Consider the following 15,546-nt stretch of genomic DNA (forward strand, 5'->3'; position numbering starts at 1 on the left):
GCAACTGTGAATATCTGCTCGGTTTAAACGGGAGAAGAGTCGTTGACGGAGCGTTGCACGGGCCTTTGGTCACGCAGCTATGCAGTGTAGAGGTCAAATGACGCCGGCTGGGAAGGGGGTGGGGGGCAGAAGGCAGTACGTTTACTGCATTTAGTGAACCGGCAGACCGAGAGCAGGCTGTAGCCTCTTGTGGAGGTTTCCTTTTTAAATTGGCCCCAATATTGTGATTAGTGGACAGTCAAATAGGCTCTCATAATCTGAAGAGGCCTAGTGGGGGTGTCACTGCCATGTCAGGGGTTCATTGTGGTGTGTGAACCTTGATGTGTTGTCATATCGAACCTGGGTGTCATGGTCTTTATTTCTGCCCCAATGTGAGCTTATGGGCTAATGGCTGCTTGTCATCTGCTACTTCTCGCATGGTTTAACTATTTGTCTGTGCTTACCTGCTTTTCTACGTTTTCTTTTAATGCTCTTACAAGCCATTAACCTGCCAGGGTCTGCGGAGGACAATTGGCCTTCATGACTAGATCTGGCACATTTACATGATGGACCCACGTTCTCGTGTTAATCAATGTGCATTGTCCCTTCTCAAGAAGAGATGTGGTGCCTTGTACGCGCACACTGTAAATATACACACATCATCCTGGAATGTAGAGTCTGAAAGCACCAGTGTAAAGACTTTTTCTTTTCAACAGATTTCGTGATGATGAACGTGAGGAGAGACCCCAGCTCCGCACGTCTGCGCAGTACGCACTTTGAGGAGGGTCAGCTCTTCACAGGCGAGAAGGTAGACACGTACATTTTTACTCTATGCCCTCATTACACAGGAAATTTGATGGGCCCCCGGACAAAGTGGTGGAAGTGGCTGAAATACAAAACCTACCATGGGGTAACTTTCCAGTAAAAAAAAGCATGAGCAAGTATAGCAACATTTAATGAAACCATTGATCATCCTTCATGATGTCCGTGATCCCGATGGCCACCATTTTCATTTTTACCAACATCAAGTGACTACAGCCCTTTCTTAAAGTGGATGGAAAACCCAAAACAGAAAATCTTTCCTTACTTTGAAATTAACCACTGTTGTTGATGCTGTTACACCTGATGTCTTTCTTCCACTTGGGTGTGTCTGCTATTCAGTATGAGGCTTAGCGCAGAAGACAGTCATACACACGTTAAACTCTCTATTTAGAAATGTTGTTCATTTACAAAATTATCATATCACAAAAGAAGTTATGTTTGTTCTTATGTACAATACATAATATATAGAAGAACATTTGTCATTTAGGGGTTTGTTCATTTAATACTGTGAGTTCAGAAACGATGGTCCTCAACTGAAGCAGACATTCCTGCACCTATCCTGACACACTGGTATCTGTATGTGATTCACTGGGATCCACCATGTCTGTACTAAAGTGTTTGTCTTTTACTGTAATTTGAAGGGAATCCACACTCTGAAAGTGAATGACCGGCGCCAACAGATGGAAGAGTATGAGTATGTCGTGTATGGAGCAGTGAAGGTGGTTCCTTTCATCTGGTTGTTGAGAAGGGAGACCGCGTTGGCGACATCCTTCGTTCTCAAATGGGTTGAACGATGCCAGAAAACCCCCTCCGATTCAGCTTCCTCTGATCAAAGGACACACCAACTTTTTGGAAGTTTTTTAAATATGCTATTAAGCGGTACCAAGCACATTTTCCATTTACTACAGAACGCTCGCATGGTTTTTCCAAATTTACCATGAGCCTCGTAATGAATCGAACAAGACACCTAGGTGAATTAGTGTTTTCAGTGTCATTAAAATCGATAAGTACAGTGGCATGAAAAAGTTTTGGAAGCCCTGGTCAAAATTTCTGTTGCTGTAAATACAAGATGAACTGATCTCGAAAAAGGCATAAAATTCTTTTCAACATTTTAAGCAAGATTAATGTTATTTTTGTTTTGTACAAGTTTAGATTGAAAAAAGGAAAGGAGCACCAGACAAATGTTTGAGCACTGCAAGAGATTTGATCTCTCAGATAAGTTTTACCAAGGTCTCAGACCTTAATTAGCTTGTTGGGCCTATGGCTTGTTTACAAGCATTGTTAGGAAATGCCAGGTGAGGCAAATTTCAAAGCTTTATAAATACTCTGTCTCCTCAAACCTTGTCCCAACAATCAGCAGCCATGGGCTCCTCTAAGCAGCTGCCTAGAACTCTGAAAGTTAAAGTAAATGATGCCCACAAAGCAGGAGAAGGCTACAAGAAGATAGCCAAGTGTTTTCAGGTAGTTTTTTCCTCAGTTCGTAATGTAATTAAGAAATGGCAGTTAACAGGAATGGTGGCGGTCAAGTTGAGGTCTGGAAGAGCAAGAAAACTTTCCAAGAGAACTGCTTGTAGGATTGCTAGAAAGGCAAATCAAACCTCCGTTTCAGTGCAAAAGACCTTCAGGAAGATTTAGCAGACTCTGGAGTGGTAGTGAACTGTTCTCCAGTGCAGCGACACAAGCACAAATATGACCTTCACGGAAGAGTCATCAGAAGAAAACCTTTCCTGCGTCCTCACCACAAAATTTAGAGTCAGAAGATTGCAAAGGAACATCTAAACAAGCCTGATGCATTTTGGAAAGAAGTACTGTGGACTTATGAAGTTAAAATAGAACTTTTTTGGCTGCAATGAGCAGAGGTATGGTTGGAGAAAAAAGGTGCAGAATTTCCTGAAAAGAACACCTCCAAAAGTGCAGGGGTGGATCCATCACGCTTTCATCTTGTGTTGCAGCCAGTGGCGCAGGGAAGGTAGAGGGAAGGATGGATTCAATTAAATACCAGCAAATTCTAGAAGCAAACATCTCACTGTCTGTAAAAAAGCTAAAGATGAGGATGGCTTCTACAAAAGCATAATGATCCAACGAGGGCGTATTAAGTACTGACCATGCAAGGTGCCAAAACTCTTGTTTCAGGCCCTTTTCCTTTTTTGTTAGTATGAAACTGTAAAAGATGGAAATAAAAGAGTCATCTTACTTAAGATATTTAAGAATTGTGTCATCCTTAACTTTATTCCTTTTGGGAATCAGGTCATCTTTTACTCGTCTAACTATTACCAGTAACAGACATTTTGACCAGGGGTGCCCAAATGTTTTCATGCCACTGTATATAAGACACATGAGGAAATCACAAACTCTAATATCTGTCTTTCAATCAATCCTCCATTGTCAATGTTCAAGGACAGCAACATTTAATAAACATTTCTATTATTTATTTTGTTCTAACATAGAAATAGCCTTGTAATTAATTACAAATTCTGACAAGTCTGCATTCCTCGATGTTTACAATATATGTATGTTGCTATTTTTAAAATTCGTACCAGATATGCACAATAAAAAACATCCATAAACTTATGGCAAGAGCTTCATTAATACTTTTATTTTACATTAAAACTGTATTCATTTCAAGAGTTTTATTATCCATCAACAACACCAGAAAGATGTATAAAAGAACATAATAAATGGATGAAATAAATAATTTAGTGAGTCATTTACAATCAACTGTAACTACTTATAAAAATGAAAAATAAAAGAATTCAGCTGTCTATCAAGGTAAAGGGGAACTTAACTGTCACAAGTCAAGTTTGCATGATAAAAAAAGGCAGCTGAATATCTAGTGCAACATAATTTTTAGTAACAACTTTACTGTATGTAGCCATGATACTCTTCACAAACCTGCGAGCCTTGTCAGTTTTCCTCAGACCGGCACCAGCCTCCCACCTGCATCTCTGGGTGACGCCAGAGAAGATGGTCTTCATGTCTGGATACTGAAGGTGGAGGTGGTGCAGGTCCTCCTTCATTGCTGCGACGAGGTGGCCGCTTGAGACCTCCCCCAGGTCATTCCCACCGCAGTGGATGAGGAGGACATCCGATACCGCTCTTCCTTAAAGGGACTGGTCGCAGAAGGCGCGAAGGCTCTTCCACCTCACACAACACCAGCTGAACCAACAGATGGAGATACTGTCAACACCAAGGATGTTCCCGATGGTGCCTGTAGCTCTCAGGGCCGCATGCGGCATGTAGTTGTCCCAAATGATCCAGACCAAGGCTGGATTTGATCTGACTTGTAGGCTGGCCTACAAATTATTTTGTCCTTAAAAGTTCTATTTCTATTCAGGACAATTAATGACACATTTGGGGGGGGGTTGTTACACCGGCAATATGTTAAAATGGCCTCAAATGCTTTGTCAGATGACGTGATCACCATTTAATGGTGACCAGCCTGGAGGCTAGGTGGTCTGGGTCAGTGCATGACTCATGCAATTTTCAGGAATCCACTCTTGGTCAAAGATTTGAACAAGTAAACACAACCACCAGCCCACATTACACACTTCATCATTCAAAGGGTGTTTTGATGGTCTGCTCCTTGGAGACAGAGAATACCCACGTCTGCGGTACCTGATGACCCCCTATCCCGACACTCAAGCAAGGGAACCTGTGAGCCTCGGAGCACGAGGGTCAGGATGGAGATGACATTTGCTCTTGTGAGAGGCTTGCGAATGTGCCCAGAGCGGGAATGTGAGGTGGTGGCAGCACGTGTGGGGCTCCACAACATGGCCCACTATTTGAAAAGCAAGAGCACCACACCAGTTGCCAATGCCACCTGACATAGTGGACCCAGTCGCGTTGGATCACCCAACAGCTAGAATCGTCAGAGAGGCCATCACACATCAATTTTTCCACCAATAAAAACACAGAAAAAGATGTTTTTCCTTTTTATTTGTCTACTTATTTCTTTCCATTCTCCCTTTCCTAAAAATTAAATGAAAAAAGTTATGGATGGTGAATGAATAGCAATACATTTGTCCCCCCCCCCATGTTCCAGTTTCTTAATTTCCAATTTCAGTCTTTTAATTTGTAACATTTTTTTCACAGTCAAGCTCAAGCATATGTTTTATACAGCAGCTCTGACAGGTCCAGCCTGTACAGCAAAACACATTGAGAGAAAGAACATGGCATCTTTTTCCTTTCATAGCAAAGGAAAAGCCACCCTTTGACTTCTCTGAGGGGCCTGAGAGGAGGGAGCCATGGGTGGGGAGAGTGGTTGATGTAACTCCTCCTGAAAGACGACAATGCAATTGCCAACTGATCAAAGCTTTGTTCTCTTGACGGTTCATTCTCATTCAATAGATGTATGACTGGAAATTTCAGCTCATGACAAGTTACCATACATAACCGAGCACCAGCCTGTGTTAATCACCATTAAAATACACATAACAGTAGAAGTGATGAAAGGGGTCAACTGTTACCTCGTGTCAAGATATCAGCACTGATAAGTCCACAGAACTCCTCAGTTATTTCCACACCTACCTCTACCTGAGAGTCGGATGAGAGGCACGCTGGGGGCTGCAGCTGAATCCATAGCATCTCCCTGAACTGTAACTAGGACAGGCATGTGAACTACATGCAATGATTTTAAACTGGGCAATCAAAACAACTGATATGATATTACCTCGTACATAATGGTTGGACATTGAGCTGCCACCAGGGGCAGTTGAGTACACGACGAATCGACTAACCGGCGTCTTAATCCCCGGCCGCTGTACCAGGGCAACCAGGGTTTCTCAACCAAGACTTCCCTCGACCACCCCAAGTTAAATCAGGGTAGCAAAAAGGACAAAAACAAAACAAGAGCAAAGTCAACAAAACAAAAAAGACCTGCATCACAGTGTACTTCAGCCTAAGTAGGACAGACCACCTGTCCAGGTGTGAGATCATGGTTCCGAGCCAGGTAAACTAGTCACACATTTGTTAACGGGTCCCAGGTTTTTCTTAAAATCTCCGAATGGAGCTGTGCATCGGATTTTTTCAAGCTGTGATAATTTGCATCGTATCTTGGATCCATTGGTTGTGCGATGGAGCATCTAGCGAAGAGAGGGGAGAAGGCGATGCAGGGGAGCAGGGAGTGGGAATCAAGTGGTACTGAGAATATACCAGGAAAAAAAAAAAAAAAAAAAAGGATTCAAAAGAGGATGACCAGGAAGGAGCAAGTTTGGGGCAGATGAAAATGAACTTTTAAATACACTGAGTGTGTCACTTGTACACAATAGAAATTCCAATAACAAATGGTTATTTCTCACTGTAAATGGAAATATTTTATCGTAAGACATGGAGGCATTGAATTGGACTATTACCTTCTTTGACTCCTCAATGATATTGTATAATCGGAAACTTTCATTTACGTTTGTGGCTAGAAACTGAACAGTCTGATGCAGGAAGCAGGCATGCCTGCCAGCATGAAAGAAAAAGGTTTGGCTCTCCAGTTCCATACATTTTTGACAAAGCAGAATGACCGCCAACTCTTCTTCTAACTCTTCTAACGTCTTATTAAAGTGATCCCTAAACCAAAAGAAGATAACCAGGTATTGATAATTGTCTGTTAAATAATGATGCCAGGATATTTGCGTTGGCCTATGCTAAAAGGTTGAAATCAGGATTGGATGATATTATTGATGAGGAATGAATTGGATTTATTCCAGGAAGAAATATATTGTGTAACACATGATTAATACTGGACATGATTGATTAAAATGACTATATATTGGACAATAGTTTTATTTGACATGTTGATTTTTATGAAGCATTTGACACAAGAAGCCACCAATTTATGTTTGAAGTTATTAAGTGTTTTGGATTTGGGAACACATTTTTGAAAGTTGTCAAAACATTATTGCACAGTGAAAAAGGCTGCAACAGCTCAGTTAAGATAGCCCACAGTACGACTTCGACATTTCTACGTGCTATATGTAGGCAACTGGACTTGCCGGAGGTTCTTGAAGACGTTTCACCTCTCATCTGAAAGACTTCTTCGGATCTAAATGACTGGTGGGGACGCCCAGGCATTACATGCAAGCTGTAACTCTGCCCGCAGGAAGAGCCTTTTGGGATTTTGGCTTTATCGAGAAATTACCTGGCACAAAATTTGGCTAGTTGGGAGCAAATTTTGTCCCAGTAATAAAGTTAAAGAGGTTTCCTTTAAAAATTTGTATCAAATATATCTAGCAAAAAAGACATGAGAGAGATTTAGAATTATCATATCGTATACCAGAATATGTTGGGTGGATGTCCATCATTATATAAGAAGGAAAATTGGGCAACCGATTCAAAGACATTTTTTAATGTTTTGAAGGTAATGAGAAGGATAAAGATATTTTTTTGAGCAGTTAATTTTATTATTGGAAAAGTCCCACATTCACAAGAAGAAATGACCAAACTCCAAACAAAATATTGATTTCTTTTTTTTTGTTTTGTTTTCTTTGTTTGCCAAGAAGTGCATAAATATGGCACAATGTTAAGAGCCCTTAGAATAAGAAGGCATTTCAAACTAATTGTGTGTTTGAGAAATTCCATGTGAACCGTGACACATTATTTTGAATTTGTAGTACTTTATCTTCACTTTTTTTTCTCGTGACTTTGTATATGCACCCCTGGTATTGACGGTTTGTTGTGTACATACCGATAATGTACATTTATTCTCTAAAATAAAGAAATAAAGAAAAAAAAATCCTGATTGCTGACGTGGTGTGCTGGGGATGTATTCATGTCTCTCTACAACCAATAGTTAACAACGTTGCCATTCTGGCGTCGAAGTGTTTTTATAAAAATAAAATATGCAGTACGACCATAAGTAGCACCGCACTCCTTACGTTAACAATGAAAACCCCGGTTTTATTCTTTATTCTCTTTTGTCTGTTATTCGTGTTTATCTGTTACAGTATGTTCAGCTGCTCATGGTGTGGCATTTGACTTTCGGCGCACCTGAACCGGGCTCTGCTTTTTCGATGGTATAAACTTGACGGTTCAGTGAAGGGGGAAAAAAAAAAAAAAAAACTTCATCTGCACCGCTGGCTCGTTGTCCAGGTCACCCATATCCTGCGGGGGACGGCACGCTGGCCACGCCTGCCCCTCTGATGTGGTCGTACTCGAGAGCGGACCGTGAAGGCACCATTAATGTGAGTCACATGACAGGCCAGCCTCTCCGACGGATCTAATACACATCTAATAATCATGGTAAGTAGTTCTCTAAATAGAGTATTCTTACATGCATTCGGGTGTTTCCTTCGGATACCCGCCTGCGGTCCGTTTCGGTCGGTGGAACAACTAATCTTAAGTGTCTAAAAATGATCTAAATTTAGACTTGTGTGTGTGAGTGGCACTATGGCCTAACGTCAGACAGCGGCTAGCAAGGCTAACAAGCTACCAACTGACTGCAAGGGTGTTGCTAGGGTGTTTCACGTAAGCGTTTATTTTATCGACGTTATCTGTAAGGTATTTTTCATGCCATATTCCGCATTATGTGTTGGGTCCAGTGGGCCAGCAAATACAGCCTTTTGAGATTTCCGGGACAAAACAGGTGACAGTCTTGACAACTAACGCTAGCTGTTGTTTAGCGTGCGCTTCCGCTTTGCTGTGTCATATTTTACTGCCGCTAAATGTTGTGGCCTGAATTTGTCTCAGCATAAACAAGTAGGAATTGGGTCTGCTGGTTAGCGCCAGAGCTTTGCCCAACCCCCTAACAGGCCAGAACACACAGAAATTTCAGACGTGCTTTCGCACATTCATATGCACGAATATACGTCGCGGGGACATGGCTGTGTTAACCGCAAACATAGAAGTAGTTGCTTTTGATTCTGTCGCGCTCTCATTGAAATAGCAATGGAAGAGCTAGGTTCGGGGGCTTATTTTCGGGCAGCCTGGGTTCCGGAAGCCGAGGTCCTATTTGTGTTTTACGCCGGGCATGGTCACTGACAGTTCCAGCACAAGGCTTTGCATGAGATGACAGGGGTTGAACTTTGCTGGTAGAAACACGAATAAATACATCACGCCAAACCTTTGCCAGGTATTGCAGGTCTTCGTCGTATTGAACTCTGTAGATTTGTCCCGAGCATAACCTGAGGCTATTTTTATTTCTCTATGAAACTAGATAATGTGATGCTGACGACGTGCTCCCGCTCTTCTGTGTTTTGCAGCCCAGTCCGGTGAAGCAAAGGCGACTGCTAAGCACCTATTAAGCTAGTTAAATGCCGCAATTTCCGGTTCAAAACGTTATGCAAGATAGCATAGCATAGCATTGCATTGCAGTCAAATATTGCTCTATTGACTTTCTTGATTTTAGTCTGCAGAATGAGCAGTACAATAAGCCAACAGTCAAAATTTGTTTGTGTGCATGCTCCTATTACAGCCAACCACACAGCAGTCTCCCCAGGATGAACAGGAGAAGCTTCTGGATGAAGCTGTGCAGGCTGTCAAGGTCCAGTCTTTCCAGATGAAGCGATGCCTGGTAGGATGACGGTAGTTTGTTATAACGATCATTACGGGTGTGATTATTTGTTTAAATCATTGGTTCTCGGCCCTGTTATTTATATTGCACCTATTGTAACGAGCTGACCAACCTTAAGGAGCCCTTTGCTGATGGGAAACTACTGGCATCTCCGGCGCACATTTCAGATATTGGTTTTCTTTAGGAAAATGGATTCCTCATCATATGTTAAAGAGGCATTATTGTCTTTACCCTGCAAATATATATTCAAGGCATTCAGCCCTCTGAAATGCAAAATAAACTAAGCAGACCAGCCAGTTGTGGTCCTGGCTCTTCGGGCAATTTATTTTGTAGTCTGGTACCAGACAGCTGAATTACTGTCTGCATCTCAGTTTTTTCATTGATTAAATAGCAATTCAAGTTCCTCAATGAAGTAAAAAAACAAAAAAAGCAGTCTGACTACCAGGATCGTTTGAGAGGCAACATTTGGTCATACTGTTGGTTTTCTATGCCAAAGTGATTGAAACTGTTCTGGAGGATCATGGTGGAGCAGCACTTTACGAAAATGCTCCTGTTTGTTGGGTGGGTTGGTAAAATAAATTTTTGTACATGGAAAGCACCGTCCACCATTTCTGTTGCCATTGATACCACCATTTTCAAATTTTTAATTTCAATTGAAGGCTAAGAGATAAGGTGTTGCTTTAAACTAGTGTGTATCTTGTTATACATGGGAAATAACTGGTATAAAGTATAATTTCTTAAAATACTGAAATGTTTTGGTTGTGAAGATTTAGTATGTTCATAGCTTGACTCTGTTGTGTGGTCTACAGGACAAGAACAAGCTGATGGATGCTCTGAAGCATGCCTCTAACATGCTGGGTGAGCTGAGGACCTCCATGCTTTCTCCAAAGAGCTACTATGAGCTCTGTATCCTTTGAGGTTGTTGACTAAACACATTAGAAAGTGCAGGAAGACAGATACAAGGCTATGATGAATTTTTGCTCACTTCAGCAAGCTTTGTTGTACTGACAGTTTTGCAATAATAGACAGCTACAGTAAATTTTGTTTTAAATATTATCTCAACATGTTTGACTGTGTAATAGCTAGAGCAGGCCTTTCTCTACACAACCTAGATTCTAGCAGCATAACACGAGGAAAACAGTCGATGTCAAGCAATCAGTAATCTTGACTGTTCGTTCCTTTCTGTAAATTCTAAACTCCAGGGAAACTAACAAGAGAAAAGGCAACATAAGCAAATGCAACAGGGTCTTCAGCACACTTGGTGAGACAACTCCCCCTCTGACTATACCAAATATGATGGACAACCCGGCCCAGCCTTACAGAAAAAGCAGCGTATGCCAATTATGTTAAAAAAAAAAGTGTTTGTTAAAGACATCCTTGACTAGCACAGAAGTGCAGTAACAAAGCATCTCTCTGGTTCAGATCAGGCACACAATTTCTAACTCCACATTTCTGCTGCTGACTATGTGAGCAGAATGTGAGTCTGGGGGGACTCACATTCATGCTCGCAGAACTGTGGAGTCCCCAAGTGATGCCTGCCCTGAAAAAATCAGGGTTCTTGGAAAGGAGGGTACAAGCATCCAAGTTCCATATCAAGTCTGGTTCCAGAGCCATTGCCGCGTGTTGAGGTGAACCCATCTATAGTCACCCCATATTTACTAGCTTTGGCTCCCTTAGGACTACAGACAGAACAGTCCACGTGCCAAAAACTAGTTCTCGTAAACACAGGTCAGACACACCAAAGCCTCTGCATATCCTCACCATCCAACGGGCAGGGTACTGAATCCTCATGACTGTCAATGTAACGCTTTGAGATTGAGCCCAACTGGTGTAGGCCCACCCACCAGTCGCTTGACTTTGACCTCCCCAGTAAGGCTCAGCTCCAGAAGGTGGCCCTAGCTTAAGTTATTCAAGGCTATGTGATGCTTTCCCCTCCTAGCCTCATAACGGGCCATTCACATGTATGGACTGAAAAGATTGGACGGCCGGCTGTTCATTGTGAATGACCAAGATGGGTTGCAGCCTGGTGCCCCTGCTGAGCTACAGTGGCAGCACAGGGGAAGCTGAGAAAGGATCATCTTTATGTAAATGTCTTCTGACGCTATTCAAGCAACAACAAAGTGAGAACCAACGGCGCTCTTTTTAATGTCTGCAGAAACAAAAGCATAGAGTTGTTTACTACACTACACATACTTGCTTTTTAGCCTGACGTTCACGTAGACAGCTGGCTGCATTGTGAATGTAATTGTTCACACACTTGCCTATGTACTATTCGTATTACTGGAAAATACCTCTAGAGGGCACGTCAGAGTGCTCAGACCATATAGAACTACCAGACTTGCATGATGTAATAATAAACAATAAACAGGATGACACTCAAGGGCGTCACTCTGCAGTGGAAATGATACCTCACACAGATGTGGGTAACTGCGGACTTGGTCTGTCAAAACTTTCCACCATTGTTGTTGCTGCTGACATGGCTACCCTGTCACATCCCCATACTGCTCCGGCAATAAGTTCAGAGGATGTGCACAACTGATGCTCTAAATGGACGTAGGATACGCAAGGCAGCCATCATGCGCAGGCGAACGTATAGTCAAAAGCATGTAAGTCTCCAGCCTTACCCTGTGTCTACACCATGTCTTCACAGTGTGAGCAGCATGTCAGGAGAGCAGCAGCAGCACCTTCAGTTCTCTGTCTGTGACTGAGTGACTTTGGCCGCTTCAGGCCACATTTATGAGCGATAGTGTGAGTAAAACGTGAGACATTTGCACGGTCTGTGTGGACAGCTGGATTGATGAAAATAGAAGTGCATATGTTATGTCAGCTGGTGTGAGATGAGCGAATGAAAAATGCGGCTGAAATGCCTCCTGCATAGAAACGCCATCATTTATTTATTTTTAGTATCTAATTCTCTCAAGATAGATTTCTTTTGTGGAGAATTAGTCTACGAAGGCAGAACAACACATTAATTTAATATCTCTGTTTGTATTTAACCTTTCAGCCATGTAGAGGAGTTACAGAAATGTTACTTGATCCTTCCTTGTCTGATTTGGGCTCTAAGGTGCTGCTAAGAAACTTGGGTGACCTGTGCAGTACTGTGCCTGAAGAAATGATGGATGATCCTGTGTAGACTGAAGCTGAAGTTGCTGCACTGTGTACATATGGCAAAACAAGTATTGTTGCATGGGGATTATTCATGGTGGGTTTGCACTGGTCCTTAACAGTCTTTTTAGATATGGCCATCTCTGACGAACTCCACTACCTAGAGGTTTATCTGACGGATGAGTTTGCCAAGGGACGCAAGGTAGCAGATCTCTATGAGCTGGTCCAGTATGCAGGGAACATCATCCCCAGACTGTAAGTACCACCTAAACTAAACTTCCATCAAACACAGAGTTTGTCTTTCACATTAACTACACACAACACATTTGAATACATTGTTGCAAATCAAATTAAAAATGGAAAAGCTTTTAAATACAGACAGAACTTGCTTTCTATATTTTGACAGTGACTTTTTTTGGGCCTGTACTCAAGCACACTGGATCTAATGTGAGACAATGATTAAGAGGGTTAAGTGCTGACTTTACACTTTTATTTACTTTGGTGTTGGCTGGTGATTGTTTATCTGGATGGGTCTACAGGTACTGGTGGTTTCTGCTACCACACTAGCGATGTTATTGTCTAGCTTGGTGCACTACACTTTGACTATAGAAGACTGGTACATTAAGAACGAAATAAACACACGCTACCCAACAGTTCAGCTCAGCTACTTACTTAATCTTTCTCTTTTATCACCAAGCAAAAGGATCCTCTAGAAAGCAAAAAAAACCTTGGAACTGAAAAAATATTTTATTTCAACATTTAAAATTAAACATTTCAATTAATTAAATGCAGAATGTACATTAATCCCACTTTTCATAAACATAATAAAGAAATAAAATATTATCTTGACTTGGTTGTGGGTAGGGTAGATACATTATTGGCCGATAAGTAAATTACAAATTAAATTATTGGTGTTTACCGCACTGGATCTGTTCAGTTTTATTTGTATCTTTTTGTCTTTACGAGAGGTGGTGATATACCTGCACATATAAGAACTCCAAAGTCCAGTAAAACATGTCAGCAACAAATACTATATGTCAACTCTGAGACCAAATTTTCTCTCGCAAAAGGAATTGTAAAATATTTCAAAATTCTGTGGACAATAGGACAACAGAGCCAGTGGTATATTACCAAAGGGTTGTCTGAGATAAGATTGTTCTCCCTTGGCCAATGGCGCAAATTGACAGGCCAGTTGTGCGGGAGCCGGACTGCGAACTGCTGAGATGACTGGCCAGTCTCATCCGGCTTGCGGGTCGCATCTCTGAAAACGTTGGAGCAAGTTTCCATACAGGCATTATTTGGATAAACTGACCACATATTCTAAATCTAAATGGTTTCTTTCCCGCTTGAAAAAATATCAGAACCTACTAAAAGGGTTAGGTTAGGTTAGGTACATAAAGTCGGTAACGTTACTGCTTATCCAAGTTGAGCCCATCCCCCCCTCTAGCTTCCCAGAGCGTTTCTGTTGTTGCAATTCTTTTTGCATGTGTTCCTGTTTGTTTTCGTTTTTGTTGAATTTCAGGATTTCGAGCATATTCACCTTACTGTATGTGATTTGTCTTCAGGGGCCACCATAATGTTGTTTAAGTAACAAATTCAAAAACATTAACCAGCACACAGCAGGGAAAATATGGCATAAGTACTGTGCAGTAGTTTTGTTGCCTATTTGTTAACATTTGTTAAAAACATTCAGAGAGTATCAAAACAAGTCCTCAGCCTTCTAAAAACAGAAAAACCCAGTCAGGAATAAAGACCAATCTCTTTTTAAATATATTGGAGTGGCTATTTATCTTCAAACAGTCTTAAATCAAACATAAACTCAAATGACCACTGATGCACCATGGGGATGTTGTTTACACAGGCAAAAGAATCCACTGTCCAAACACAGCCTTGTTTCTTGATTTATTCATCCCAAACAAGCAAGCAAACAGAAGAACAAAGGAATCATGTTTTCTGCTGCCTCTCTTGCTCTGTTTAAAAAAAAAAACAAAAACAAAAAAAAACAAAAACAAACTATAGGTCCACCAAAGTGTATGCTGGTCCTATACCTGCCTACCTACCTAAATAAACTCAGGTGCCCATAGTTTTACCAAATTTAGAAAACAAAACCTCAATAAATAAAATACTAGTTAAGATAAACTAAATATGCTAAATAAGCAAATAGTAAAACTGAACAAATGACTATCAAAAGAAAATTACTATCAAAATGTAGTCTAAATAAAGCATACAACTAAAGTATCCATACTCAGAGCAAATTTATGAATATTACGAAAACCAAGAAACAAACTAATAAATAGCTTCTACACTCTGGCCCAAAATTGTGTATAAACTCACAATTTGGCCCAAAATTGTGTATAAACTCACAATTACTTTTATATTCAAAAGGAGCTATTCCCTCACCTGAACTTCATACTATAAGTGAATCTTCTTTTTGATGACCGTACAAAAACATAGAGAAGAAAGAGAGAAAACTCAGAAATCCATCTATTCAAAAAGAGTTCAGCCATGTACTGTATTTGCTTCCACCTTTTCCTGATGTATAGATCACTTGGGTCAAACAGTCCTGGTGGCATGATTGGTTTGCCCTTTAACATCAAATGTGATTGGAGTAAGGGATTCAAAGTCATCCGGGTCATCTGAGACTTTTATGATGGGTCTGTCACTTAATATTTCCTCAACTTCACAGAAAATGGTTTGGAGAGTTCCTTATCATCCAGAATTTGCTGCTTAAGAAGTGAAGTGAGAACACTTTTCATTAAACGAATCAAATGCTCTCAGATGTCACTTTGATGAAAAGCTGATGGTGTGCTAAAACCCCATTTTATGGCGGTTTACCATCGCTCATAGCAACCAGATTCTCCTTCAGATTCCAGTTGGCTCAAACAAAGTTTTATCTGACCTAATAGTTAAGACTGGGCCTCGTCTGCAGTTGAACCTCTGCACTGCATTTATACAGGAATCTGTATCCAGTGTACGTGCCACTTCCAAGTGCACAGACTGATGAAAGAGGTGGAAAGCAATCCCATATCTTCTGCCCCTTTTAACCTAGATTGGGCCAACATCTGTGAAAGGAGCTTTGTCTGGCAACACTCTCACCACATGAAAGTCTGTCATCTCCTGTTCAAGAACCTTTCCTATGTTGC

At 41.2% G+C, this 15,546-nt stretch overlaps 1 protein-coding gene across 4 annotated transcripts in view; it reads left to right on the forward strand.

Moving 5' to 3' along the window:
- Window positions 1-7,882: 7,882 nt before the first annotated feature.
- vps35 (VPS35 retromer complex component) overlaps window positions 7,883-15,546 on the forward strand; it is a 33,522-nt gene continuing 25,858 nt past the window's right edge. For 2 of the 4 annotated variants that reach the window (XM_040147331.1, XM_040147412.1), the window contains exons 1-4: window positions 7,883-8,028; window positions 9,200-9,298; window positions 10,108-10,204; window positions 12,535-12,658. In XM_040147331.1, the coding sequence (XP_040003265.1) occupies window positions 8,026-8,028; window positions 9,200-9,298; window positions 10,108-10,204; window positions 12,535-12,658 (323 nt within the window). In that variant the 5' untranslated portion in view covers window positions 7,883-8,025. Of the gene's footprint in view, window positions 8,029-8,072; window positions 8,254-8,731; window positions 8,858-9,199; window positions 9,299-10,107; window positions 10,205-12,534; window positions 12,659-15,546 lie in introns of those variants that run through there. The other 2 variants (XM_040147536.1, XM_040147492.1) reach the window with 2 other exon arrangements.

Source organism: Xiphias gladius, chromosome 1 (assembly GCF_016859285.1).
Source record: "Xiphias gladius isolate SHS-SW01 ecotype Sanya breed wild chromosome 1, ASM1685928v1, whole genome shotgun sequence".
In the NCBI taxonomy this organism is placed as follows: Eukaryota; Metazoa; Chordata; class Actinopteri; order Istiophoriformes; family Xiphiidae; genus Xiphias; species Xiphias gladius.